The 26,202-nt window shown below is 37.5% G+C and overlaps 2 protein-coding genes across 2 annotated transcripts; both read left to right on the forward strand.

Annotated features, from left to right (window-relative positions):
• The first annotated feature begins 1,209 nt into the window (after positions 1 to 1,209).
• Positions 1,210 to 8,661, forward strand: LOC132155008 (AFG3-like protein 2). The gene is made up of 17 exons (XM_059563772.1): positions 1,210 to 1,418; positions 2,044 to 2,137; positions 2,225 to 2,305; positions 2,398 to 2,507; positions 2,819 to 2,971; positions 3,076 to 3,150; positions 3,882 to 4,006; positions 4,099 to 4,372; positions 4,460 to 4,597; positions 4,700 to 4,853; positions 5,087 to 5,194; positions 5,430 to 5,555; positions 5,646 to 5,756; positions 5,891 to 6,006; positions 6,085 to 6,285; positions 6,993 to 7,187; positions 7,313 to 8,661. Exons 1-17 carry the CDS (start codon positions 1,326 to 1,328, stop codon positions 7,553 to 7,555), a joined length of 2,397 nt encoding a protein of 798 aa, XP_059419755.1. The 5' UTR covers positions 1,210 to 1,325; the 3' UTR covers positions 7,556 to 8,661.
• Positions 8,662 to 14,147: 5,486 nt separating this feature from the next.
• inhbab (inhibin subunit beta Ab) lies at positions 14,148 to 23,514 on the forward strand. Its single transcript, XM_059563773.1, has 2 exons — positions 14,148 to 14,947; positions 21,772 to 23,514. Exons 1-2 carry the CDS (start codon positions 14,536 to 14,538, stop codon positions 22,572 to 22,574), a joined length of 1,215 nt encoding a protein of 404 aa, XP_059419756.1. The 5' UTR covers positions 14,148 to 14,535; the 3' UTR covers positions 22,575 to 23,514.
• The last annotated feature ends 2,688 nt before the right edge of the window (positions 23,515 to 26,202 follow it).

The raw sequence follows: 26,202 nt of genomic DNA on the forward strand, positions 1-26,202 counted from the left end.
TCAAAACACCCAAGGACATTTTAGAGTTAAAAAATTTCCCATAGATACAATTCTGACGTCATAACTGCAAAATCCTCCAAGCTCTATTTCACCATTAAGTCTTATGATTTATTTAATACGTTCTTTGCTTAATTTTTTTTATGACTTCATCTTACAATATAGGGTATAGTGGAGGAAAACTACCACCTTTGAGGACTGTGTAATTATTATTATTATTATTATTATTATTTTAATGAATCAAAAGTTAAATGTATCCAGAATAGTTATCATCGTTTTAGTGATAATTACATATATATTATAAACCAAGTAGATTTTTAACAAAAATTACATTTGCACCAAGGGGGCGTTTTGCTCCACAGGTGCGGTAATATGCCCCCAGTATAACAAAGCAATTTGCTTTATACATTTACAGCAAAATCAGAGTACATGCAGTTTTAACTTCAAATTAAAATAATATAATCAGTAATTATGAATTACAAAATTATAATAGCCTATTTGTAAAATATTGATGATGCTATCTGGCTAGCTAACTAACCTGATGCTAACTTGAGGTAATTTTGAATTATTTTTATTCAATCAACTAGTTAGTATACATTTGATGAAAAACAAAAATAGAATTTGATGTTTAGGAACAGATTTACTACAGTAGCCTAATTAATCCATTTCCCCCCGGCGTAGGATGTTTTACCCTATAGACTTGTTTTTTGTTTTTTAAATGTCATTCTGAAACTACAATCATATTTTCCTTAAATAACACATACTCCCTATGTAAAGGCCTTACTATTATCATATAATATATAACTGTGATATTCTTCAAAACAACAAGCTTTAAAACACTTTTTTTCTTACTTCATCTAAGCCGGAGAAAATGAGAAATTACTTAGAAATGTAGATCTTAGAAATGTAACATTTATAGCGTTGTCGACAAATTTTTTTTAGAATTCTAAAAAGTAATCAAATATTTTCCTTACACCTTCATTTTTTCTTTATTTACACTTATACCTGGACTTTTTTATCACTTGATGAACCACAAAGATACCCAAATGCTATCTCAATTCAACAACTGAAAACGTGTAGAAAAACTAAATTTTAATGTATTTTATGTAATGTTAACGATTTATTTATTTTGAATAAGATGAGAGTGCAGAAAAATATCACTGAACCACAGAGGGTTAACAATGGATATTTACAATGAGCGCGTCACCAGCGTGCACCGGAAGTAAAACATAATGGGACGCAGTCAATTTCAAGTTCATGTTGTCAAAACTTTTCGTCCGATGTCTTGTTTTCTGTATTGATTATAGTAACAAGCGCACAGTGCCATAATGGCACACCGATATCTGCATCTGTCCAGAGGCTGCAGGAACTTTCTTCACGCGCTGCTGCCAAATGTCAGATCAACAAACCGTGTGCAATCGGTAAATGTGCGGCTTGACTGTATTCATCTGGATCTTTCATCACTCCCGTCACCATACGCTGTGATCTGCTCACAGATTTGCCATTTATCGTGTTTGTCATCCGTTTGTCTTTTGCTTGCAGCAGATTGCATTGTAATAGATCAAAGAGAGTTGGATAGGAAACAGAAGTCGGCCTGTGTGACATTGCGTTGAGTAACGCGTTTAGCTCGTGTTATGTCACAGTTCTTCACATTAGACTTACCAAAACATCAGTTTGTGCGTTTTCAATGTTTTTTGTAAACATCTTTATTATAGATATAAAAACATTGGCATTTCCCTACTTGTTTTCATAGTATCTGTTGAAAACAGTAGTTACATAATCCTTAATGGGCTAAAAGATGTTTGAGGCTTTTGGGCTTTATTGGAAAAACCCTCTCAAGAACCTCTGGAGACTTCGACAAGGGCAGGAACTGTAAGTTTCTCCTTTGAGATATGATATTTGAGGATCCTAAAGGTTCTCCAGAGGTTCTCCAGTGTGGTGATCTAAGCAACCAAACACTGACTTGAGTATTGCTTTTCAATTTTCACAGCAGTTGTAATTTGTTTTTGTGTTTTATTGATCATCTTAATGTATTTGCTTTTGAAGGTTCAGGGTGTTGGGCAAATTGCCCTAGGCCGAAGATCCTTGCTCTCTCAGGTCTTGGGCACGTATAGAAGATTAAGCTCCAAACCTCCCAAAGGTGTGAATTACAGAAATTATACAATTACATTGAGTTTCTCAAAACTGGACTGTTCTTCTAATTGTGTTTTATCTTCTTGCACTAAAGGATTTGAAAAATACTTCCCTAATAATAAAAACGGTGCTCCAAAAAATGGAGAGCCCAAGCCATCCAATGCAGAAGTCAAAGGTAATATCTCTCATAAGCTTATAATGCGAATTAACTGCCATTTATATTACATTCAATATAGTCATGTCATTTTTGTATCCGCTTTAACCCAGAGGCCAAACCAGCCAATGCTCAGAAGAGCACTGGTGGAGGTGGAAGTAGTGGAGGAGGAAAAAGAGGGGGGCGTAAAGATGAATCCAATTGGTACAGCCGTCTCCAAAAGGTTAAAAGATGTCTAGCAATTATTAATACTAATATTAGGCTTATTGTAACATTTAAAGCTTGGTTACTACTGTTTAACGTGGCAGATGTAATAATACTTCACCAGAGAGAAGTCTGACATCTAATAGGAAGATCAAGAGTCAAAGTTCGGAAGTAAACATTTTGATTAAAAAAAAGTAAAAATTAAAAGGTCAAAACATTATTTCATGCATTTAAAAAAAAAAAGAAACATATTGCATGGATGAATCGTTCACAATAAGATCAATAACATGCATAGTAACATGCCTTTATTTCTCTGTCACTCTCATGCAGGGCGATGTTCCGTGGGACGATAAAGAATTCCGTCTCTATTTCCTGTGTGGAACAGCCTTCTGGACCGCTGTCACATATTATTTCTTCTTCCGAGATGGAGGAAGAGAGGTCACCTGGAAAGACTTTGTAAATGGTTACCTTGCAAAAGGAGTGGTATGTAATCACTTCCGTTTTATCGGTATTTTCAATCAATACTCTTCGATGTTTCTTTCCACTTTAACTTTTATCCAGGAAGTTATGTATTTTATCTTTGCTAGGTTGACAGGTTGGAGGTTATAAACAAGCGATATGTAAAAGTCATCTTTACTCCGGGTAAAACTCCAGTTGATGGGGTGAGTTCTTTACAAGGATTCAATTTTAGTTATGTTTATTATTTTTAGATATTCATTGCTGGTAACCAAGCCAGTGATCATATAATTAAAAAGACGATCCATTAACCAGGTCAGTCCTACATAGACTACCGTCCAAAAGTTTGGGGCCCGTAAGATATATTTTCAAAAAAAAAGAAATTAATACTTTTATTCAGCAGGGGTGCATTGAATTGGTCAAAATTGAAAGGTAAGATATGTATGTTACATGTAATTCCTATTTCAAATAAATGCTGTTCTTTTGAACTTTCTATCCATTATAAAAAACCCTGAAAAAAATGTATCATGATTTCAACGAAAATATTAAGAGGCACAACTGTTTTCAACATTGATATTAATAAGAAATTATTCTTCAGCACCAAATCAGCATATTAGATAGCATATTAGCATATTAGTTTCTGAAAGATCATGTGACACTGCAGACTGGAGTAATGATGCTGAAAATTCAGCTTTGCCATCACAGGAATAAATGACATTTGAAAATAGATTAAAAAAGAAAATACAAATTTACAAAATTGCACTGTTTTTCTTTTTTTTGTGTGTGTATCTTTGATCAAATAAATGCAGCTTTGGTGAACATTCAAAAATTACCGACCTCAAACCTTTGAATGGTAGACTATGTACAGTATATATTTCTCTTTTCCCTAAAAACTATGCATAATCATGACACACAATGTGATCCTTTCTTCATGCAGCAATACGTGTGGTTCAACATCGGCAGTGTGGACACATTTGAGCGGAACCTGGAAACTGCTCAGCTAGAGATGGGTATTGAAGGAGAGAACAGACTGCCGGTGGTCTATTCCACTGAAAGTGATGGGTGAGACATTGACGTAAATTTGCAGTATCAACAATCAAACAAGAAGCTGAAATGTCGTGCACATTTGTGTCTTTTTCCCGTGTCATTTTTAGGTCGTTCCTCCTTAGCATGTTGCCCACCATATTGATCATTGGCTTCTTACTGTTCATGGTGAGGAGAGGTCCTGCCGGGGCAGGGAGGCCAGGGAGGGGAATGGGTGGGCTCTTCAGCGTCAGCGAGACCACTGCCAAAGTACTACGAGATGATATTGACGTCAAATTCAAAGATGTGGCGGGCTGTGAGGAGGCAAAACTGGAGATCATGGAGTTTGTCAACTTTCTTAAGAACCCAAAGCAGTACCAGGATTTGGGTGCCAAGATTCCAAAGGTAGCACAAGACTTTTACATAACATTGCATAACTGGCTTTAGTAAGTCAGCTGAGATTTCAACAGAAGGTTTAATCTTCTGGTTTAGGGGGCTATTTTGACTGGACCCCCAGGCACCGGAAAGACTTTACTTGCCAAGGCCACTGCGGGAGAAGCCAACGTCCCCTTCATCACTGTGAATGGATCAGAGTTCTTAGAGATGTTCGTGGGGGTTGGACCTGCCAGGGCAAGTACATTTTCTGTATCCTATTATGAGCTTCATGGTGTTAAGTTTGCTTTCTGGGAAACTTTAAACAAAGTGTGACTAAAACGATGTAATTTTGTGAAGGTTCGGGATCTCTTTGTATTGGCCCGGAAGAATGCCCCATGCATTCTGTTCATAGACGAGATCGATGCTGTTGGAAGAAAGAGAGGCAGAGGCAACTTTGGCGGACAGAGTGAACAAGAGAACACGCTCAACCAGTTACTAGTTGAGATGGATGGTTTGTATCTTGAAAACATTAGCTTCCATGATTAAGTGGCGATCTGATATTAGATTTCTTAACTTCTTCTTAGAATTTCATTAGAATTTCTTGTAATACAAATAAGAGTATTTAATGGTCAAAGCTCCAGATCCTTCGTGTGTCAGAACCTCACACAATATTTAAAGTTGGTATTAAAAATTCTGTGATGTATTTATACATGCAAATGTATTTTCCTTTTCTCTCATTTGTAGGATTTAACACGGCTACCAATGTTGTAGTGCTGGCAGGCACCAACAGACCAGATATTCTAGATCCAGCTTTGATGAGACCCGGACGCTTTGATAGACAGATATATATCGGTATGATTTTTTGTCTATGTTTATCTAAATATATATATTTTAAATAGTTATATCCTTTAACATACTTTAAACTGTAGGGGAACTTTAATTGCAGGCTATTAAAAAGCACTTTACTCGTTAAGTGTGATTTAATCAATTTAATTAAGTGTCACTTTTGATAAAAAATAAATAAATAAAAAAATAAAGAAAACCTTTGAACTATATGTGCATTTTGTATATTGCATGATGAGTGCAGGGCCACCAGATATCAAAGGCAGAGCCTCTATATTCAAAGTCCATCTGAGACCACTAAAGATGGAAGCACAGTTGGATAAAGAATCTCTGGCAAGGAAAATGGCTGCTCTAACACCTGGTTTTTCAGGCAAGTAAAGACTTTTTATACATTTCAGTTTTAAAAGTTGTTTATGAGATGTGAACTAAATTTCACCGCTTATTGATTTCTCTCTGACAGGTGCGGACATCGCTAATGTGTGCAACGAGGCTGCGCTAATCGCAGCCCGCCACCTTTCTGATGCCATCAACCAAAAACACTTTGAGCAAGCCATCGAACGAGTCATTGGGGGTTAGTGACAGATGTGAAATTTAAATTTGTTTTTGGTTAAACATATTTATAGCAAACTGTGATATTAATCTGTTCGAGTGGATGCATAGTTTTGGTGTGAAGTTCAGATAGTTATAAGCTCCCTGCATGTTTAGGTCTTGAGAAGAAGACGCAGGTGCTGCAGCCAGAGGAGAAGAAGACAGTGGCTTACCATGAGGCCGGTCATGCTGTAGCTGGCTGGTTCCTTGAGCACGCTGACCCTTTGCTTAAAGTAAAACCCCCACGTATTCACGTGCATTGTAATACTTTGCTCTGTCAGTGTACTCAGTCATGTCATTGGTCATTTCAGGTATCCATCATCCCGCGTGGGAAGGGTTTGGGCTATGCCCAGTATTTGCCTAAAGAGCAGTACCTGTACACCAAGGAGCAGCTGCTGGACAGAATGTGTATGACGCTGGGTGGACGTGTGTCTGAGGAGATCTTTTTTGGCCGCATTACTACAGGGGCACAGGATGACCTGAAGAAAGTGACACAGAGTGCCTACGCACAGGTCACTCAAATATTCATATGATTTCTTCATTGGCTGTTTAGAAAATATCATTGGTGGTTCATGAATAGTTAATGGATGACTTCTGACAGTTTGATAGGATTTTCCTTCGATTTTTAATTTGTGCTGCTTTGGTAAATGTTTAAAAAAATAATTATATATTGTTTAGTTTTTTTAATAATGAACAGAATGCATTTTGAGATAAGATGGATACAGACCATCTGAGCGACCGAGAGATAAGACAATATAAGATTTATTTATTTTAAATAATGATTGAATTATTTCATTATTTAAATGTGTATTTTGTTCTTTAAAATAATAATAATAATAATAATCCTAATAAGAAATGTTTCTTGAGCAGCAAATCAGCATATTAGAATGACACTGAAGACTGGAGTAATGATGCTGAACATTCAGTTTTCCATCACAGGAATTATAGTCCTATAGTTATATTTTCAAAATAGAAAATATTTTAGAATATTATAATTTTTACAATATTTTTGACCAATAATTGCAGTGCATATATATTTACTTTATTTGTATGTAGATTTATATTGACCATGACCAGCAAGGTATAAATAAAACGTAAAAAAAGATGGAAAAATGATTTTATTAATGATATATATATATATATATATATAATTATTGTATCTTTTACATGTTATACCTACAATATAATCCAGAGACCCCTGTTACTCTTCTATTTACAGATTGTGCAGTTTGGCATGAATGAAAAGGTAGGGCAGGTGTCTTTTGACCTGCCACGGCAGGGAGAGATGGTTTTGGAGAAGCCCTATAGCGAGGCCACAGCATGCCTCATCGACACAGAGGTCAGAAACCTCATCAACATGGCCTATCAGCGCACACAGCAGCTGCTGACTGAGAAGAAGGCTGAGGTGGAGAAGGTACAGCAGGCCACTATCAGGATCAATGCATTTACATTGATTTGTTTTCATCATTGTCACATCAATTGTGTGCACAGAAAACTGTTGTGAAACTTAACAGTAAATCTCTCATTTTTCACCACTAGGTGGCACTACATCTACTGGAGAAAGAGGTTCTGGATAAGAAAGACATGGTGGAGCTGCTGGGCCGAAGGCCGTTTGCTGAAAAGTCAACTTATGAAGAGTTTGTGGAGGGAACGGGAAGCATGGACGAGGACACATCGCTGCCGGAGGGCCTGAAGGACTGGAACAAGGAGCGCGGCAGCGAGAAGGAGGAGAGTACGGAGGAGCAGGTGGCCCGACAGATCACTGGTGGTATGCCCTTCTGAGGACACCCGTTCACCGTGACCCTGGAGGGTCAGAGCACTTATTTAAGAGCTGGGAAACACTTGCATGACGGACACTGAGGCAAGCACCCTCTTCTTCACGAAAGCCGTGATTGAAGGGCTCTTGATAGTAAGTGTTGGACTTATATCGTGTAAAGTAGGGTTTATGAAATATAAACTTTAATGTGCTAAAGTTTGTATTTCTGCACAATTTAAAGGATCACGAGATGATCTGTTGAAGGTGAAGTGTATTTTGCGTGACACATCAGCGCTTTGCCAGAAAATCGGTTTAACTTAAGGCAAAAGCACTTTAGTTTGTCAAGAAAAAATCTCTTTATTCATTACAATTTTACCTATCAATGACCAAGAAGACACACATCTTTATGTCTAACAAGAAACATGTTGAAACACCTGTAGGCTTTGCCTCTGATATACACAGGTTGTGTTTTCTCTTTCTGTACATTACGATTCCAGTTCAAACCTGCCGCAATTTCCTGACCTTTCTGAAAGGTCTTTTTGCTGTTCTTCTTGCTTACTGGCTGTCTGAAAGACTGAAATATACATGAATGTTGTTACAGTGCACAAAGTCACTCGCGTAAGCTACCGTACTCTTCTCTCACAGATTTGCACGGGCATGAGCGTCACCCTTCTGTTTCTATGCTATTTTATGCAGTGTATGATCACGTCCTTTGATTGAAAGACAGAGCAGTCATTTTTGATGTTTTCTTCTGTTCCTCTGCTTCATTTAATACCCAGGCAACCGCTCTTTATGGTACAGACTGATTAAGCTATAGCTCAATTCCAAATAGTCACATACAACAAAATTTGCATTTGTAATGAAATAGAATGCAAACATACACAAATGCAGATAAGTAGTTCATTATGTTAATGATCAGCTTATGAACGTGTGTGACTTTTGACAGCAGTATTTATTCTCCAGTGCAAATCCAAATCACAAACAGAGCTCTAAGGGTAAAAACGGAACATAGTCTAATACGCATTGCCCTTTTGTGACTTCAGATTGATATTACATCTACATGTCTATGTTGTTGTGTGAAAAGGGGTTTGAACATGTTTGAAAACCTAAATAAATCCACATAAATTTCAAATGATTTCTCTTTAGTTGTTTTTAAGTGTGTGGCATGAATTGATTTGTCTTGTTTAGGACATGGATTTCAGATTGCAAGGGGATACACTGATCATTGGCTCAAGAATGCAACAAAAAGGGTTGCAAATGCAGCAAGAAATATAAATCTAGTGGCACTGACGAACAGGAAAGCTTTGAATATGACACTTATGAACCGGTTCTTTTTGTTGAGTCAGATTCACGGAACAGTCCTTAATCTCGATTGTTATTTCGTTTTTAATAATTCAGACTCATTTGGGAGTTCACAATTACCGTAACTAGTTATGTTGATTCGGAATGAAGTGTAAAAAAAAAAATAATAAAATTCTTGCCTTTGCACCTAACAGAAACAAGTTGATGTACTAAAATGACTAAAAATAAAGCTGAAATTAAAATAAAGCCAAATAAAAAAATCACAAACACATCAAATGCTTTAAAAATCCTTTAAAATAAAAGTATTCATAAATACTACAATAGTATATAGTACATAACATAAATATAGTCAGAATCGCAAGATTTTATATTTAATAGATCTAGTGCAGCACGCTACTGTCTGTACCCATTAACTCAATAAACAGACATTTCTGAACAGCCATCTTTCTCGAGTGATTTTATGATCTGTCAACTAAAAAAAATGAGTCATTTGGCTCCTTAACGCTTCCTTCTATGAGAGTTTTTCTGGAGGACTGAGATTTCAAGGAGAAATTCCACTCTTTGTTTTGAACTGTTGCTGGAAGCAAATATGCTTGAGTATTTCTCTCAACAGTTGCAGCGCCCCCATGAGAATCTGCTAACGTGCTCAAAGAAAGCATGGACTTTAAATGTGTATTCACGCGAGCGAGCGTTCGTGATGAGTGTTCAAAAATACACCTCAGCCCACTTTCAATGGCGTAACATTTGCTGGAGCGCTTAGTTTAAACAGCAGTATGAATCAGCCGCTCGCTTGCTGGGGAGGATGTCCAGATTTAGACCAGGCAAACATAAAGAGGCTTCCCTCGTCTCCTCTGATTCAGCACTAAATGAAAGTCTTCCCCACACTGTGACATCACCTGCATAGATTAGCAGCTCGCCTCGGGAAAGTGGGAACTGCTGGAGTCAAAGTCATACTGAAACTGCTTTAAAAAGTCAAAGGAGCTTTTGAGTCACCATTGGCGATGTCTGTCCTGTTTTTCTGTGACGGTTAGCTGGATGATGCTAGAATGCCTGTGCTGAAGCTATTAGGACAGGACATTTTGAGGTTTGTCAATTGAGCATTTTTCCTGGTCCGGTGAAATCAGCCTCCTTGAAAGTGAAGTGAATAATATGCTTTTATTGGACTGGAGAGCATGGGATGGAGAGAGGGGAATAGGATCGGCAAAGGACCTCAAGCCAGGAATCAATGTCGGGTTGCTGGAAGCACAGTTGCACTACTGTAATATGATTAAATGCTGCCTATGAGGCTATTGGCGCCAGCTGAATAGTTTTTTTGAAATCATTATTTTTGCAATAATGTCAGATGCCACCAATATTACACTTCACATTTAAAAGGAAAATTTAAATTACCCCATGATTTACTCGCCCTCAAGCCATCCTAGTTATATTAAAACATGTCCTTGGTCTTCAAAGCTTTATAATGGCAGTGAATGGTGGTCGAGATTTTGAAGCAAAATAAAGTGTATAAATCCATCATAAAAAGTACTCCACATGGCTCTGGGGGCTTGATAAAGGCCTCTGAGCAATGCATTTATGCAAGAAAAATATCCATATTTAAAATGTCATAAACTGTAATCTTTATCTTTCGTACACGAGAGAGTGGCGTAGCATAAACTCCTGTGAGAATATGTTAGTCTCACGAGTTTTGTTTACAGCAAAGGAAAACCAGTCTCCACTTGACTTATATTGAAATCCTTCGACATTTTTCTTTACAAATCCTCATTTTGTACTTCTAATTCGTGACTGGTGCTTTGTTTGCTCTCACCTTTGTGCTTTTGGGTTTTTCACTTCTCACCTGAAGGTAATGCTACACCTACGTCATCACTGGAACACCACTCTCTTGTGTATGTGCATATGACAGTTAGTGTAAGCTAAAGATTACAGCTTATAAAGTGAAAAAAGCATCGCTTTGCTTCAGAAGGCCTTTATTAAACCCCCAGAGCTGTGTGGAGTACTTTTTATGATGAATGGATGTACTTTATTGGACTTCAAAATCTCAACACCCATTTATTGCCATTATAAAGCTTGGGAGAGTCACCATTTATTAAATATAACTCAGTTTGTATTCGACTCAAAGAAGAAAGTCATATACACTAAGGATGACTTGAAGGTGAGTAAATCATGGGGTAATTTTCATTTTTGGGTTAACTATCCCTTTAAACGGTAGTTCCCAAAATAAAAATTCTTTCATCATTTACTCACCCTCATGTCATTCCAATCCAGTAAGACCTACTTTCTTAAGTACGTCATTGTGGTCTGTACACAAAAGAAGACAATCTTATGAAAGTGTTTTGGACCCCATTGATTTTCAATGTATGGACAAAAGAAAATTCTTCAAAATATCTAAGAAAGTAACGTTTGCTGATTTGTATTTGTGACCTTTTATGACCTTTTCCATGTACATGACTTTTATAATGTTTGAATATGTTATTTATTTCTGTGATGGCAAAGCTAAATCAGCAGCAGCCATTTCTCCAGACTGTAGTGTCATATGATCCTTCAGAAATCATTCTAATATGCTGATTTGCTGCTCGAGAAACATTTCTAATTATTATTAATTTTGTGGAAACATTTTTTTCCCCCCCAAGGATTCTTTGATGAAATGAAATTCCAAATGAACAGCATTTATTTGAAACATTTTAAATCTTTTACCATTATAAATGTCTTAACTGTCGCTTTTGATTATTTTAATACATCCTGTATAAATAAAACTATTCATTACAATCAATCAATAAGACCCCAAACGTTTGAACGGTGTTGTACATGTGCTGTACAACTAGCCAGTATAATTGATAAAATCACCCGAAGTTTGCTTTATGTAGCAAGGACTTCAGAAAGTTTGAGGAAAGCTGTTACTCATTTTGATAGAGAATAACTCGAGGACACATGTCAAAACGTGATTGCTTTAGGAGATGCAGAGGCAGCTGGCAGTGAAAGTTGCACACATGACTTCAGGTGATTCATTGGCGATGATCAGCGTCTGGTGGAGCAGGTAGAGTGATGAAGAGAAAGAGCAAGGGATCCCGCCTACTGTACCATCAGTACCACAGCGTCATACAGAAGTGTAGTAGTGCTGAGGACTATCCTGCCAAAACTCACTCGCACACCAACTCCTTACAGCATCTTACATCATCAGACTCACAGTTATGACACCATAACATAACACAAGCACAAAATACTACAGGAACAAGCCATTTTTAACAACTTCCAGAGAATAGTAATTGAGCGAATGAGATCTATAAAATGTTGTCTGAAGACAGCATTCTCAAGAAAAAAACACGTGAGAATGCACAGATGATGAGGCCTGTCTTACTCATTCCCAGAGTCCCTCTGTGTGTCATCTATAGAGAGAAGAAGCGTGGCAGGCAGTAGGATGTGTGATGACACCACCTTATGGGCACCTTTCAGAAATAGCAAACTCACCACACGCTGCCCAGGCACACATGTGGCAGTGCTAAGAATAAGGGTTTAAGAGTTGAGAATGATCCACTGGAGAGTTGTGTTGCTTTCTAAGTGTTAACAAGTCCAGGAATAGATGCAGTGATGATGAGCCCATCAGCAAGAAACTTGGTGAGTCTTGGTGAGAAAATATTTCAGATCTTAGTTTAAACATAGTTTGAACTACCGTTCAAAAGTTTGGAGTCAGTGCGTTTTTTTTTCTCTTTTAGTCTTAAAGTACAAATTAAATTGATCAAAAGTGACAGTAAAGATATTAATGATATAATACTTCTCTTTTGAACTTTCTCTTCAACAAACTGTTTTCAACATAGATGAGAAATGTTTCATGAGCACCAGATCATCAGATTACATATATGCATTCAGCAGATGCTTTTATAAAAAACAGCTTTCAAAAAGAGGAACACAACTATTTGTAAAAGCCAGTAATTGTAGTACACAGTGCAAGGTTTATTAGATAGTGATAGAAATTCAGCTTTGCCATCACAAAAACAATTACATTTGAAAATATTAAAATAGAAAACAATTCAATTTTAATAATATTTCATCATATTACTTTTTTCTTTATGTCAAATAAATGCAGCCTTGGTGAACACAAGAGACTTATTTCAAAAGCCTTTTTTTACAGACCTCAAGCTTATGAATGGTTTTTATGTGAGTGGTTAATGTTACTTTTCAACCATTAACATGTAAAAATGTCAAATTTGCTCAGCCTTGACTTTGATCTATAGTTATCATGACTGAGTGTTTTTAAAAAAACTTTTTAAAGGTTCAGGAAAGAGTTAGCCTGTGAGTAATGCTTGTTCACAGGAGCCAAGGAATGAAAGGTGAGATGTGGTCCAGCTCACACAGACACATGTATGGAGCAGCATGCATCTGTCTGACATACACACATCGTAGCAGACTATCAGTCCTCATTGGTCTCCAGAGGCGTGAGGTCTGAACTTCACAAACATCTGGAGAAACGCTGCGGTATGTCTGTTCTGCAGTCATGAACATTCCTGCGCTCGGCTGAATCACCTTCTGGGGTTTTATTTCTCTTAATGGTTTTATTTTTTAAATCCACCTAACTTGCTGTTCCTGGGATAATTGCTTGAAATCATTTTAAATGATGAGAATGTACGTGTTATAACCACAAGAGGGAGTCGAGTGATGTCACTGCCATGCATCACTATGAATGATGTAAATGTGACAGATACAGACATGAAATGCAAATAAATTACATTTAATAAAATGTGATTCATGTAACATTTTAGCTTCATTTAAATAGGCAGAAATGTGTTTTTAGGAAACTGAAATAGGGGAACCCCTCTTATAAATGTCCTAACTGAATGATTGAATATCTTTTTTGAATGTCTTCTTTTAATGCTCATTTCATCTAGAGGAAGTGCCTCACTTCCCTCCCCATGTCTTTTTCTACAAAAATCGTGTCTGAATGCTGTGCGTGCGCCTAACTGAGCATGAATGAGTGACTCTATGTGTTTACACGTGTGTTATGCACAAAGATAGCCATGATAATCATGTTGTTGACCCCTCAACTTTTCCCTCCCCAGGAGATCATTTCACCACACAGTTAGTCAGACTGCACAACAGGTGCTGATGGATTGACTGCTGGAGAGATGAATTATCGGTAGAAAAGAGAGAGAAAGAGAGAGTGATAGTGCGTAAGAGCAACTTAGATTCTCTGGAGGAAAAAATGGTACACGTTACTGGAGGAGTCACAGAAGAGAGCGTGCGAGAGAGAGAGGGAGGGACATGAAATTCAGTGAGTCAGTAGTGAGAAAGATTGTAATAAAGTGAGAGGGAGGGATGAAGAGGAGGAAGGTATAATTACAGACAGAGAAAGAGAGAGGGGACAAATAGTGAGAAGCCAGAGAGGGAAAGAGTGCTAAAGAAAGAGTAAGAGAACTGTCTAACCCTGCCCACTTTCCACTCAACCATTCAACTCCAGTACGGGCAGCCGTGCACCATCAGGCTTCTCCAGAGCGACCCGGAGATCATCGACCTGCAGGAGGAGCTCACTGAAAGACCAGTGGTGCTTCGTTCAGTCCTTTTCAACTTTTATCACCATGACCGTGCCATTCAGATAAGGATTATTTTGGACTGGCTCCCGCTTTCCTCATCAGTTTGACAAACAAGCCAGTGCGGCAACTGTGATCTTGGCAGTGGAGCAGAACAGGACCAAAGTGTGAGTCTGCCGTCACTCAGGATGTCCTCGCTCACACTTGTGACAGGGGTGCTATTGCTCTCTGGCTGTTTGTCAGGGGGCTGCTCGCCCACACCGGCCGAGAGTGGCTTGCAAGGTGCAGGGCGGCCGGATGATCCCGTAACCCCCTGCCCATCCTGCGCTCTAGCCCAGAAGCAGAAAGACTCAGAAGAGCAGACCGACATGGTGGAGGCGGTCAAGAGGCACATCCTCAACATGCTGCATCTGAACACCCGGCCCAATGTCACACACCCAGTGCCCCGCGCCGCTCTGCTCAATGCCATTCGCAAGTTGCACGTGGGACGAGTTGGTGAGGATGGCACGGTTGAGATGGAGGAAGACGGAGGGGGGCTGGGGGAACACCGAGAGCAACCTGAGGAGCAGCCCTTTGAGATCATCACCTTCGCTGAGCCAGGTGAGGGACGTTTTCGTGCCTCTGGAGGAAATGTGACATTAATAGCTTGTTTGTGGTGCTAAGTGATGAACTCTCACCTGTTGAGTGAGACGGTGGAGAAACGCTTAAGTACAATGAATCTTTATGACATAAAACCTTGGTCACATTATAATAAATTTCAGTCATATATTTAATGTAATTATGTAATAAGTATTATATACGACTTTATATATATATATATATATATATATATATATATATATATATATATATATATATATATATATATTGTAAGAATAAATATAGTTATTATATATAAATAAAATATACAAAATATATAGATTTCTTTTATATTTTCAGATATACTAGCATTTTATAGTAATGTTACATTTATTAAAATTAGGTAATGCATTACATCCTAGTATAGTAATTTCTACAGATTTACAGATTTCACTTTTTGAAATCGTATACATTAACAATTGTTGATCTATTACAAATAGGAATTAACAATGAATAGTGTATTTATAAATTAATATAATCTAGATGCTGTATGCCTAATGCCTAACCTAATGCTTTAACTTAAACTGAACCTTATTGTAAAGTATTCTCCAAATATTAATTATAATTGAATTCAATATAATTGATCTGAAGCATTATATAGGGTTCAATAATGCATTAATTTATGATATTGTAAAGTGGGACTTTTATATCTAAATCCATGCCTCCACTATGAATTCAAATGGATAAAAAGTACTTTTTCTGTCATTTTCGGTTTTGAAATGTTTGCATAATTAAACCCGTTACGCTCGAGCACCGTTCACAGGTTTCCTCTTTAAGATATGCACCGCAACGCTTGCAGTATATATGATGTACAGTGGATATCACCTCAAATGGCTCCACTCAGACTACTGTTTCGAAGGAGTGCTTTTAAAAAGCACTCAGGTAGGTGTTAGCGGAGGTCGGAGGGAGGAAGGGAGAGTCATCTTAAGGGGAACACATGCGTTGCAGCTGTGGAGTATTAACACTGACTGCATGCTGCTGCAGGAGGCTCTCAGCGCTGTGCTCCTGATATGAAATTAGGAAATTATGCCCCTATTAACAGCTATTGAATGGAGTCCCCTAAACATCTTCAGTCCTGCCAAGCAACGGGAAACTGTAGAGACAGTGATTATATATCAAATGAACACTTTATCAAGTTATGCATTCAAACTAAGTCAAGTATTCCCTTAAAATCTACTTAAAAGTATAGTTTACCCATACATTTTTATTCTGTCATCATTTACTCAACCTCAGGTTGTTCCAAACCCGCATGACTTTCTGTTTTCTGTAGAGCACAAAAGATATTTTGAAGAATGTCAATGGGGTCCAATATTTTTGGACCCCAATGTTCTTTAAAAGTGTTATATTGTGTTCATGAAGGTCATGAAGCTTTGGAATGATATGAGGGCAGAATTTTCATTTTGGGTGAACAGTTTTTCTCTTTTTCACAAGGTATCACTCATTTTAAATGACATACAGTTCATATTAATGCTAATGTTGAGCTTTTGACAAAAAAAAAAAGTGTGTCCGCTGACCTGATGATATTCTATTCATGCCATGTTGCTTGTCAAATGATAGAGCAGCCAATAGACAGCCATCTAATTTTAAATATTTTTTTTTAACTCTGAAAATGACAAACCAATGCTTTTCCTTATTGAATACGCTTAGGGGGGCGCCTGTAACAGACACTCCATCCCAGTTGACTCAATAAACTAAGTCTGGGATGGGAAAATCCAAAAGTACATTCCATTTTTAATTGGTTCCTCATGACTTATTTATAACAATGTCACTGATCCACAAATCAGCATGACACTGCTGTAAAAAAAAAGCTAGCAATATTTGTCTGAATGGGGTGCGGAAGCGGATGGTTGAAAAGGTCCAATCTCATGGCATCTGGGGTTTTTTTCCCGCAAAAAACAATATAGCAGTGTTTCTAAAGATAACAAGGCTGACCTATCTTTAGACCAGCACTGACCATGATGTGGACTGGCAGTCACATCTGATTCTTATACATAAACTGACCACACAGGCTTAATGGGACGATTTCCATGGCTTGTTAATTGCAGCTATCATCACTGAGTTCAAGAAGGAGCCAGCAAACGCTTGACGATGTTGTCTATTGTGCACGTTTGCTTACATAAATGTGCATTATGCTTTGATGCTATAAATAGACCTTTTGAATGAACCTAAGATTAAAAAAGGCCCCTCTGAGCCTTTATGTGATTGCAGGGGTGTTAATGATGCTCCAGGGAGTGGGGGTAGACGGGTAGGGTGGTTCGATCCCATTCAAAACCCACACGGCTGTTAGCTGGCCATAATTGCTCCATTCATCAAAATATGGGGCCCAGTAATTACTCTGGGCTGCTCTCTTGGTGTGTGGAATGGTCGGGGTTTCTTTGAAAGTATCTCAGCGAAACGGAGAGATCAACAAAAGTTTTCTGAAATGTGAAAGGGATAGGTTCACCCAAAAAGGAAAATTCAGTCATTTACCCTCAAGTCATTTCAAACCTGTAAGACATTCTTTTATCTGTGAAACACAAATGAGATATTTTGAAGAACGTTTGGTGTGCTAACAACACTAGAGCCCACTGACTTTCATTTCATTGACTTTCTTCTTTTGGGGTCCACAGAAGAAAAATAAGTCAGACAGGTTTGGAATCACATGAGAACATTACTATTTTTAAGTGAACTATCCCTTACCCACATTCCAGTGCCAGTTCTGGTCTTCTGGGAAGGATAGATGGTTGTATCTGTTGTGATGCACTCATAACGTTCTCTAAACTGTCAGAAGATATGGGATAAGAGTGAGACTGACACACTGGAGGAATTCAGGTTAATCATAAATAGCTCTTGTTACCAGTAGCTAGCAGCTCACCTACATTTCACTGCTTGTTGTATGTCGTATAACTTGTATGTGACAAATAAAATCTTGAATCTTGAATCATCACTTATGTGGAGTTTTGCTGATCTGGTGTGGTTAGCTTGGCTCATTGCCTCTCCGAGCAGCTTCCTCAAATGGCTTAATAGTTGGGTTACAGCAGATCCTTGAGGTTTATTCTGAGGGATGTTATTAACTATTTATTTCCTGTCTTCTGACCCTTGTTTCAACCTGTCTCCTGACGATTCATACCTGAGGCTTCATTATTAGGGGACAGATAGGTGATAGTTTTGTATTGTATGAGACAAAGCAGTGCAAGACAGTATCATAGGTAAAAGCAAGATAGCACTTGATAATGCAATGAACATGTTTTGTGTTGCGGTCATCAAGTGATTGTTGTAGTGAGCAGGGACTGTGATATCACTTTTACATCCTGGTACAACAATACATCCGACTACAGTAAGGCTTTTTGTCAACACCAGTTTTGGGTGGATGCTGTTTTTATCTAACACAAAAGCAATTGATTTTTAGTCTATTTATAAAGTAATTCAATGATCTGACAACAATTTTGAATACCTTTAGTTTGGTGATTCCCAACCAGTGGTAGACTATCATTCAAAAGTTTGGGGTCAGTAACTTTTTTTTAAAGATATTAATCATTTTATTTAAGTCTGGAGCAATGGCTGCTGAAAATTCTGCTTTGTCATCATAGGATTAAGCTTAATAATATTTCAAAAATATAAATATATTTCACAGTATTTGTTTTTACTGTATATTTGATCAAAAAATTGCAAGGAAGCATATGAGACATATGAGACTGACACCAAACTTTTAAATGGTATTGTGCATGCACCTCAGGGGTGCATAAGTTGGTACTTGGAGGTCAAAGAGAAAAATTAAATAAAACGTGCAATTATGTTTGATAAAGTTAATTTAGTTTAATAAAGTTCAAACATTTAGTTTTCAGGTATCTGTTTCGATGTTGATAAAGGCAATACTAAGCCAAAAACAGTTGAGAAATTCTTTTTTTTTTTCAGTCCTGATGTTATCAGAAAGTGTTTACTTGGTTGGCAGTGTTTCATTTATTAAAAGACCCACTGCAAGAATGTAACAACATGTAAATAATCCTTTGATCAACTCTGATGTTCGACATGCTTAACTAGTTGTGCTCATTGTGCATTATGCAGATTATATACATGCTTTTAATGCAACTTTGCTGTTTTAAAAACTGTCTTGTCCTTGATATTGACAGTATGCAGAATTGTTACGTGACCTTCGATCCGAAACTGCAGTACTGCTTACAAGCTTCTGAAGTGTCCACTGTACCCAGACCTCATCACCTCAGAGACACGTGGCATGTGTTTAAACCTACACGAAAGACAAAACAACTACAGCGAACTTACTCAGGAACCAAATGACAATGGATAAGAGTAGCTGACTTTTAATAACCCGTGAGACCTCTGTTTATCTTCGGAACACTGTTTAAGATATTTTAGATTTAGTCCAGTTCATCAAATCGAACTGAATCGTTTTAAACGGTTCGCGTCTCCAATACGCATTAATCCACAAATGACTTAAGCTGTTAACTTTTTTAATATGGCTGACACTCCCTCTGAGTCAGAATAAACCAGTATGCCGGAGTAATTCATGTACTCAAACAGTACACTGACTGAACTGCTGTGAAGAGAGAACTGAAGATGAAGATGAAGATGATTTTTGGGTGAACTATCCCTTTAAGAGGTGTTCTGATAAGAGATCAGGGTATATAGTGGCACAAAGATAGAGAGACACATTTATCTGCAAATAAGAAACCAGTGCTGTATTCTTGTTTTTTTATTACTTGGCAGAATTTCCAGTCTCTACTATCAACAACTCTCAAAGCAGAATTAAAAAGGTGTTGCCACTGATAAATTAACCGGCTCTATAAGAGCATGACAGAAATTTCAAACAGATTCCACATTAGTATGGTGGCACTGCATTGTTCACTGATCTGTTTGACAACTTAATCCACAGAGCAATGGAATATTGGCTTTCATTTCAGTTTAAAGGTGAAGTGGGTAATTTCACCAAACAGAATTTCACAAAATAGTGAATGTTTCCAAACAAATGCCATTGGTCGCCCCAAACTCATGCCATTGTTTGAGTCGACAAAAGTCGACTTTTCCAAAACTCTCAATGTTTATAGTTTGGGGGGTGAATCAACTGCTGTGATAAATTGGAATAGGACAAAATATTTCAGCATCCAAACTACACACTTCAGATTTTAAAATATTTCTTCCTGTTATGTGTTAAGTCCATTCAGTGTTTCGTGGGAGTTTTCTGACAATGTGAGATTTATTAAAGAGATCAGACTGCCCAGTAAAGTTACTCAGAGATCTCAGAGGCTTTCGTGAGCTTTAAATAGTAATTCATCCAGGCAGATTTTCATAATAGCATGACAATCGTGGACCAAATGAATAAGGGTTTGCTCTTGTGTTCAAAAGCAGCTAGACGCAACAGAAAGCAGTGACGTCTTAAAAACACAGTGCTCATGGCATGAGACACTGAAAAAAAGTCAGACTCATCACAATTCACTATATTGAATAGGGGTGTAACGGTTCATATTGCTCACGGTTTGGTTCGATACACGGTTTTTGGGTCTCAGTTTGGTTTGGTATGTGCAGGGATAAAAGGACTATGGTTAATTAAAAATACAGAAAATATTAACAAATAATCAAACTAAATGCACCCTGAGTATTGAACCTTCTTCAGTTTCATAGATCTGTATTATATACAGTGTCATATGCGATGACTGAGTAAAGATAAACCTGCAACTGTACTTGTCTAGATAGATATCTCAGTGTCACATTGATGAGCATAATAGATGGTCTTTCACAGCTATGCTAGACTGTCCTTTATATCAGATAACACAGGATTTATTTAATGTGAACTAAACTGTTGAATTAATAGCTGTCCTTTTGAGGAAGGGTTGGCAGAGAGTCATTTGAGAGAGTCAGTGTGGTGGGTCATTGAATCAGCAATGGTTACTGATGCTGAGCTGGCTTATAGCAGACAGTCATGTGCAAGTTATAGGGAAGGCCCTTGTCATAATATAACCTACATGCTTTATGAACACAAATGGAGTGCCAGGATTTTAGAGCAGGAAATGTTTTTTATGGACCGAGGCTAGGTGTTGACAATGGACTGCAGATGGTGGAGATTGAGTGCAAAAAGCAAATATCCGCTCTTACAGAAAGAGAGAAACAGTTGAGTGTAGCAGGCGATTCATGTGCTTTGATAATGTTGAGCTGCTTTTCATGTGGTGACTCAAACAAAGAGAGTTTGTCATTAATAAACTGATCCACACAGAATCTCTGCATAAAATAGAATTGGAGCAGCCACCATTAACAAAATTATCCGCACCGTTTACCTTTACGTTTATTAGTTATTTTGGTAAAATTGATCATACCTTTAGAAAGTGGAGTACCGGGATTTTGTTTTATTAATAAATATAATATAATATAATATAATATAATATAATATAATATAATATAATATAATATAATATAATATAATATAATATAATATAATATAATATAATTTTTCTATTTTATTTTCAGTTTAGTTGAAAATCTCTTATTAGTTTTAGTTGTTTATTTTATTATTTTTTTAGATTTCATTTTTGTAGCAGAGTTAATTTCCTGATACGTGTCCTTTAAAATTTTTAAACAATGTTAAAATTCTCAGCTCAGTTTATTGCCATTGCTATTCAGCAATATTTTCATGTTTACTGCAGGTGCGCATCAAAAGTTTCATAACATGCCATGCATCCTAAACTAAAAAAGTTTTTTTGTTGTTGTTTTTAAGCGAAAAATATATTAAAAATATCTAAAAACAATGCAATATCATATATAAAGCTAACCAATTGCCTCATCTGTATCATCCACAGGAGATGCCCCTGACATCATGAAATTTGACATTTCTAAGGAGGGCAGCCCTCTGTCTGTGGTGGAGCAGGCCAACGTGTGGCTGTTCCTCAAAGTTGCCAAGGGCAGCCGAGGGAAGGGGAAGGTGTCTGTTCAGCTACTGCAGCATGGGAAAGCTGACCCAGGCTCTGTGGACGGACCCCAAGAAGTAGTGGTGTCCGAGAAGACCGTGGACACGCGGCGCAGCGGCTGGCAAACGCTACCAGTGCCCCGCACGGTTCAGACCCTGCTGGACGGGGACAGCAGCTTGCTCAGTCTCCATGTCTCCTGTCCAATGTGTGCCGAAGCTGGCGCCTTGCCCATCCTGGTGCCTACAGAGGGCAACAAGGTCAAAGAGAGAGAACAATCTCACCGACCCTTCCTCATGGTCGTGCTCAAGCCAGCCGAGGAGCATCAGCACCGGCGCAGCAAACGTGGCCTGGAGTGTGACGGCAAAATCCGCGTCTGCTGTAAACGGCAGTTCTATGTCAACTTTAAGGACATCGGGTGGAGTGACTGGATCATCGCTCCATCTGGATATCATGCTAACTACTGCGAGGGCGACTGCCCTAGCCATGTGGCCAGCATCATGGGCTCTGCCCTCTCCTTCCATTCCACCGTCATCAATCACTATCGGATGCGCGGATACAGCCCCTTTAACAACATCAAATCGTGCTGCGTACCCACGCGCCTACGAGCCATGTCCATGCTCTACTACAATGAGGAGCAGAAGATCATTAAGAAAGACATCCAGAACATGATAGTGGAGGAGTGTGGCTGCTCATAAGACGCCATGAACTCCTAACGAACACTTCAATGTTGGTACAAAGCACATATCAGAGGATTGGCAGTCTGTGTTCTCCCACAAACTTTTGAACTGCAAACTCGGGCAGCCTGTTTGTTTCTAGATCATTCCAAAAGGACTGATTATTGGAGTGGTCTTTGTGGCACTTTCATATAAATATGACGGAGGAGAATCAAGCATAATATATTTTTTTTAATGAAGGGAGACTGAGAGGGAACGGGTGCATGAGGCAAAGTGTCAGCCCTCATTCTCTGCACTGCAATAAAGAGATTTATTTTGAAGTGTGGAATTATATATTCTGAGGAGGAAAAGAAGAAAAAAAACAAGCAACTCTATGCAAGTTAAGTATTATTACAGGACGTTCTTTTTTATTATTTGTCTTTTAGCTTTTGTTTAATGATGTTTTTATTGTCATCCCTTTTTTCACGGACAAAAATGTGTCGTTTTTTTTTAGTACATCTTAAAAGAAGAAATTGTGTTTATTTCATTTCTCTTGAAATACTTGAACAAAAATTAGTTTGACCAGCTGCTGGAGCCAAACTACATTATTATCGTTATTATGATTATTTTTATGATTATTTTTCTCCTAAACATTCTGAATGTTGATGAAAACTAATATCATTTTGCACTAAGCCAACATTAGTACCATGTGAGCCTCAGAGCATTATGGGCTACATTCTAATTGCCATATCAGAGTCTAGAACCATAAGCATTTGAAACCTACACATAGTAAACCAAAGACCATACACATCCCATTCTCAGAGCAAATCCCCAAAATGCCCAGCTCTGTGAATTTATGAAAATTAGGAACAACTGTGTATGGCCAACATAATGTACCATTAACTCAGTATAGCAAATAAAATAACTTAATTTTTTGTTGGTTTGTTTTTTCCTGCAACAGCATCAATGTTAAGATACTTTTTGCTCTTAGATCCTGAACTGAAACCTAGCCTTCAACCGTTGTTCTCGACAGAAATATTCAGTAAAGAGAGAGATAGAAACAATGTCCTGGCAATGACAATCAGCTTTGCCAGATTCACAGTGCAAGACACTAAAGGAACTTACTGTGTTTTATGTAGAGTTATGCAACATACGGGTGATATGTTGCCATGTTGTACAAATTAAAATATGTGCTTGTCATGTTTTATATCTAATTTATTTTGCAGCATATTCTTTGCTTCACTATTAAAGCTGAATTGTTCATCTTCACCTTTTGGTTTAAGTCAGCAGTGTGTGTTTACCAGGCCAGATGATAAGCTGTGTTTCAACACTAAATGCAAGTTAGTTTGGGTTTCACTAAATGTAGTCCAATTAAGTACATCAATTGACAAATCTGTCATGTAACCCCAAATATTATCACTACACAGCCAAAGCAGATGCAAACGTGTGTTCTGTCTTGTTTTAGCCTGTTGGGAGGTTTCAATTATAAGGAGTCAAAATAAACATCTAATAATGGATTACATATATTACATAATCTGACTCCAATTCCAGTAAAAAATTTACCATTACATTAACAACAACAATAATAAAAATAATAATTAATTAATTAAATAAATAAATAGTCATGGCTCAGATTTGAAGTTATACACTACAATTAAAAAATATAGATTATTGAAATGTTTTGAAATATATAAATTATGCCCATCACAGGCTGCACTTATTTGATCAAAAATACAGTGAAATCTAATAGTGAAATTTGACAATATTACAATTTAAAATAAGTTTTCAATATTTTTGATTCAAATGTATTTTTATGAAGGCAAAATTGAATTTTCAGCATCATTACTCCAGTCTTCAGTGTCACATGACTCTTCAGAAATCATTCTAATATGCCGATTTGCTGCTCAAGAAACGTTTCTGATATTATTAGCAATCCTAAAAACAGCTTAACATTTTTTTTTCAGGATACTCTGATGAATAGAAAGTTCAAAGTACAGCATTTGTTTGAAACAGAAATCTTTTGTAACATTATTAATGTCTTTATGTTTGATCAAGTTAATGTATCCGTCCTTGCTAAATAAAATATTTAATTTATTTTCAAAACTTTTGAACAGTAGTGGAAGTCACAAACCGTTATGCATTAGAAATACATGTTTTTCTATTTAACGTAGTCAAAGCATAAAAGGCCTTCAATAAGAAATATGTGCACATACAGGAGATCCTTGTCTTTATGCTGTGTCAGTACAAGAGATGTGACCCAGCGGTAGAAAGGTAATTACTGCTATAATCACTCAGCAAATACAACCCCTACAGGTCCTGTGAAAAAGAGCCTCTCTCAGAGGAGGACATAATCTCTTCCCCATAAACCCTTCATGCCATTTAGAGCACAGCAACAGAACACACAGCTGATTTATCACTAATCATCATTTGATATAAATCTCTCAGCACACAAATGCACAAAAAGATGATCAGAGTTCACATGCTTACCAATCGTATCTCTTTTCATAGCTGCCTCCATTATAATTAATGTGACGAGTACTTTCATATGACTTCTGCCTTTGAAGATCCAGTAAGAAATAAAGGTCAAGGTCAGTTCTCTTTTGAATTAGTCTTGCAAACTTTACAGAGACGTTCTTTTTGCTTGGACATCTTGACGTTTGAGGCTTGAGGGTGTTTACATGAGTCTGTAATTATCCTCCTATATACACAAACAATACATGCTTTGAAATAGTGCATGTGTAATATTGCTGGTGACTGTTATCCAATGCGTCACACATGCATGTGTGCCTTTATAGTGCCTTAAAAGGCATTCACATCTTTTCTGGGTCTAATTGTGTTGATAACGCTACATCCTTTGGTAACATTCATCAGGGACCATAAAAAAGGGACGATGAACCAAAACAAACATTTGCTGAGTTCAAATTCATTTCTTTGCGATGGTCCGGTCTTCCAGACAAATAAAGACAGCAATTTTAAATCAATTAATTCTAATATTATTGAATCATTTGTATATTTTAATCAGTGTTGGGGAGTAACTAGTTACATGTAACGGCGTTACGTAATTTAATTACAAAATTATTGTAACTGTAATTAGTTACAGTTACTAAGAAAAAATGAGTAATTAAATTACAGTTACTTATGAAATTTTTTACGATTACAAAGGGGATTACATTTGAATATTTACACACATCCACATACAGATTTAACTGATTTATTTCCCAAATTGCACTGACTATTCTGAGACATACCGCCCTAATAATTTCCGGGATGCGGAAACACAAGTCTAGTTTGTAGAATCCAGTCATAAAAACGAAATGCCTAACGCGGACGGAATATGCCACATTTTGGATGACTAAATCAAAAGTAGGTCAGTACACTTGAATCAAAACATGACATCGACTAGTGTCTGTGAATATAAAGCCCCAAAAATGCAATATATGACTTGCACATTCTGCGTATCTGTGGAAATCAGGTGCGGACTGGACACCGGGAGAACCGGGACAATTCCCGGTGGCCTGGCAGCCGATTTTGCCCCACTATTTAATATCATTATTGTATAATTGCCTGCCGAATGTACTAAAGCGATCATTTGCGAATCCGCCATTTGATAATTAAATCTCTAATAAGTCATGACTCGCGCGCTCTCCGCGCCTCCGCAAAACGGTTTGGA

This window comes from Carassius carassius, chromosome 12 (genome assembly GCF_963082965.1).
Source record: "Carassius carassius chromosome 12, fCarCar2.1, whole genome shotgun sequence".
Lineage (NCBI taxonomy): Eukaryota > Metazoa > Chordata > Actinopteri > Cypriniformes > Cyprinidae > Carassius > Carassius carassius.

Coding starts and splice junctions, on each gene's coding strand:
- inhbab (XM_059563773.1), top strand. CDS start 14,536: ATGTCCTCGCTCACACTTGTGACAGGGGTGCTATTGCTCTCTGGCTGT. Junction 14,948..21,771: donor CATCACCTTCGCTGAGCCAG/GTGAGGGACGTT, acceptor TATCATCCACAG/GAGATGCCCCTGACATCATG.
- LOC132155008 (XM_059563772.1), top strand. CDS start 1,326: ATGGCACACCGATATCTGCATCTGTCCAGAGGCTGCAGGAACTTTCTT. Junction 5,556..5,645: donor TCTAACACCTGGTTTTTCAG/GCAAGTAAAGAC, acceptor TCTCTCTGACAG/GTGCGGACATCGCTAATGTG. Junction 6,286..6,992: donor CACAGAGTGCCTACGCACAG/GTCACTCAAATA, acceptor TTCTATTTACAG/ATTGTGCAGTTTGGCATGAA.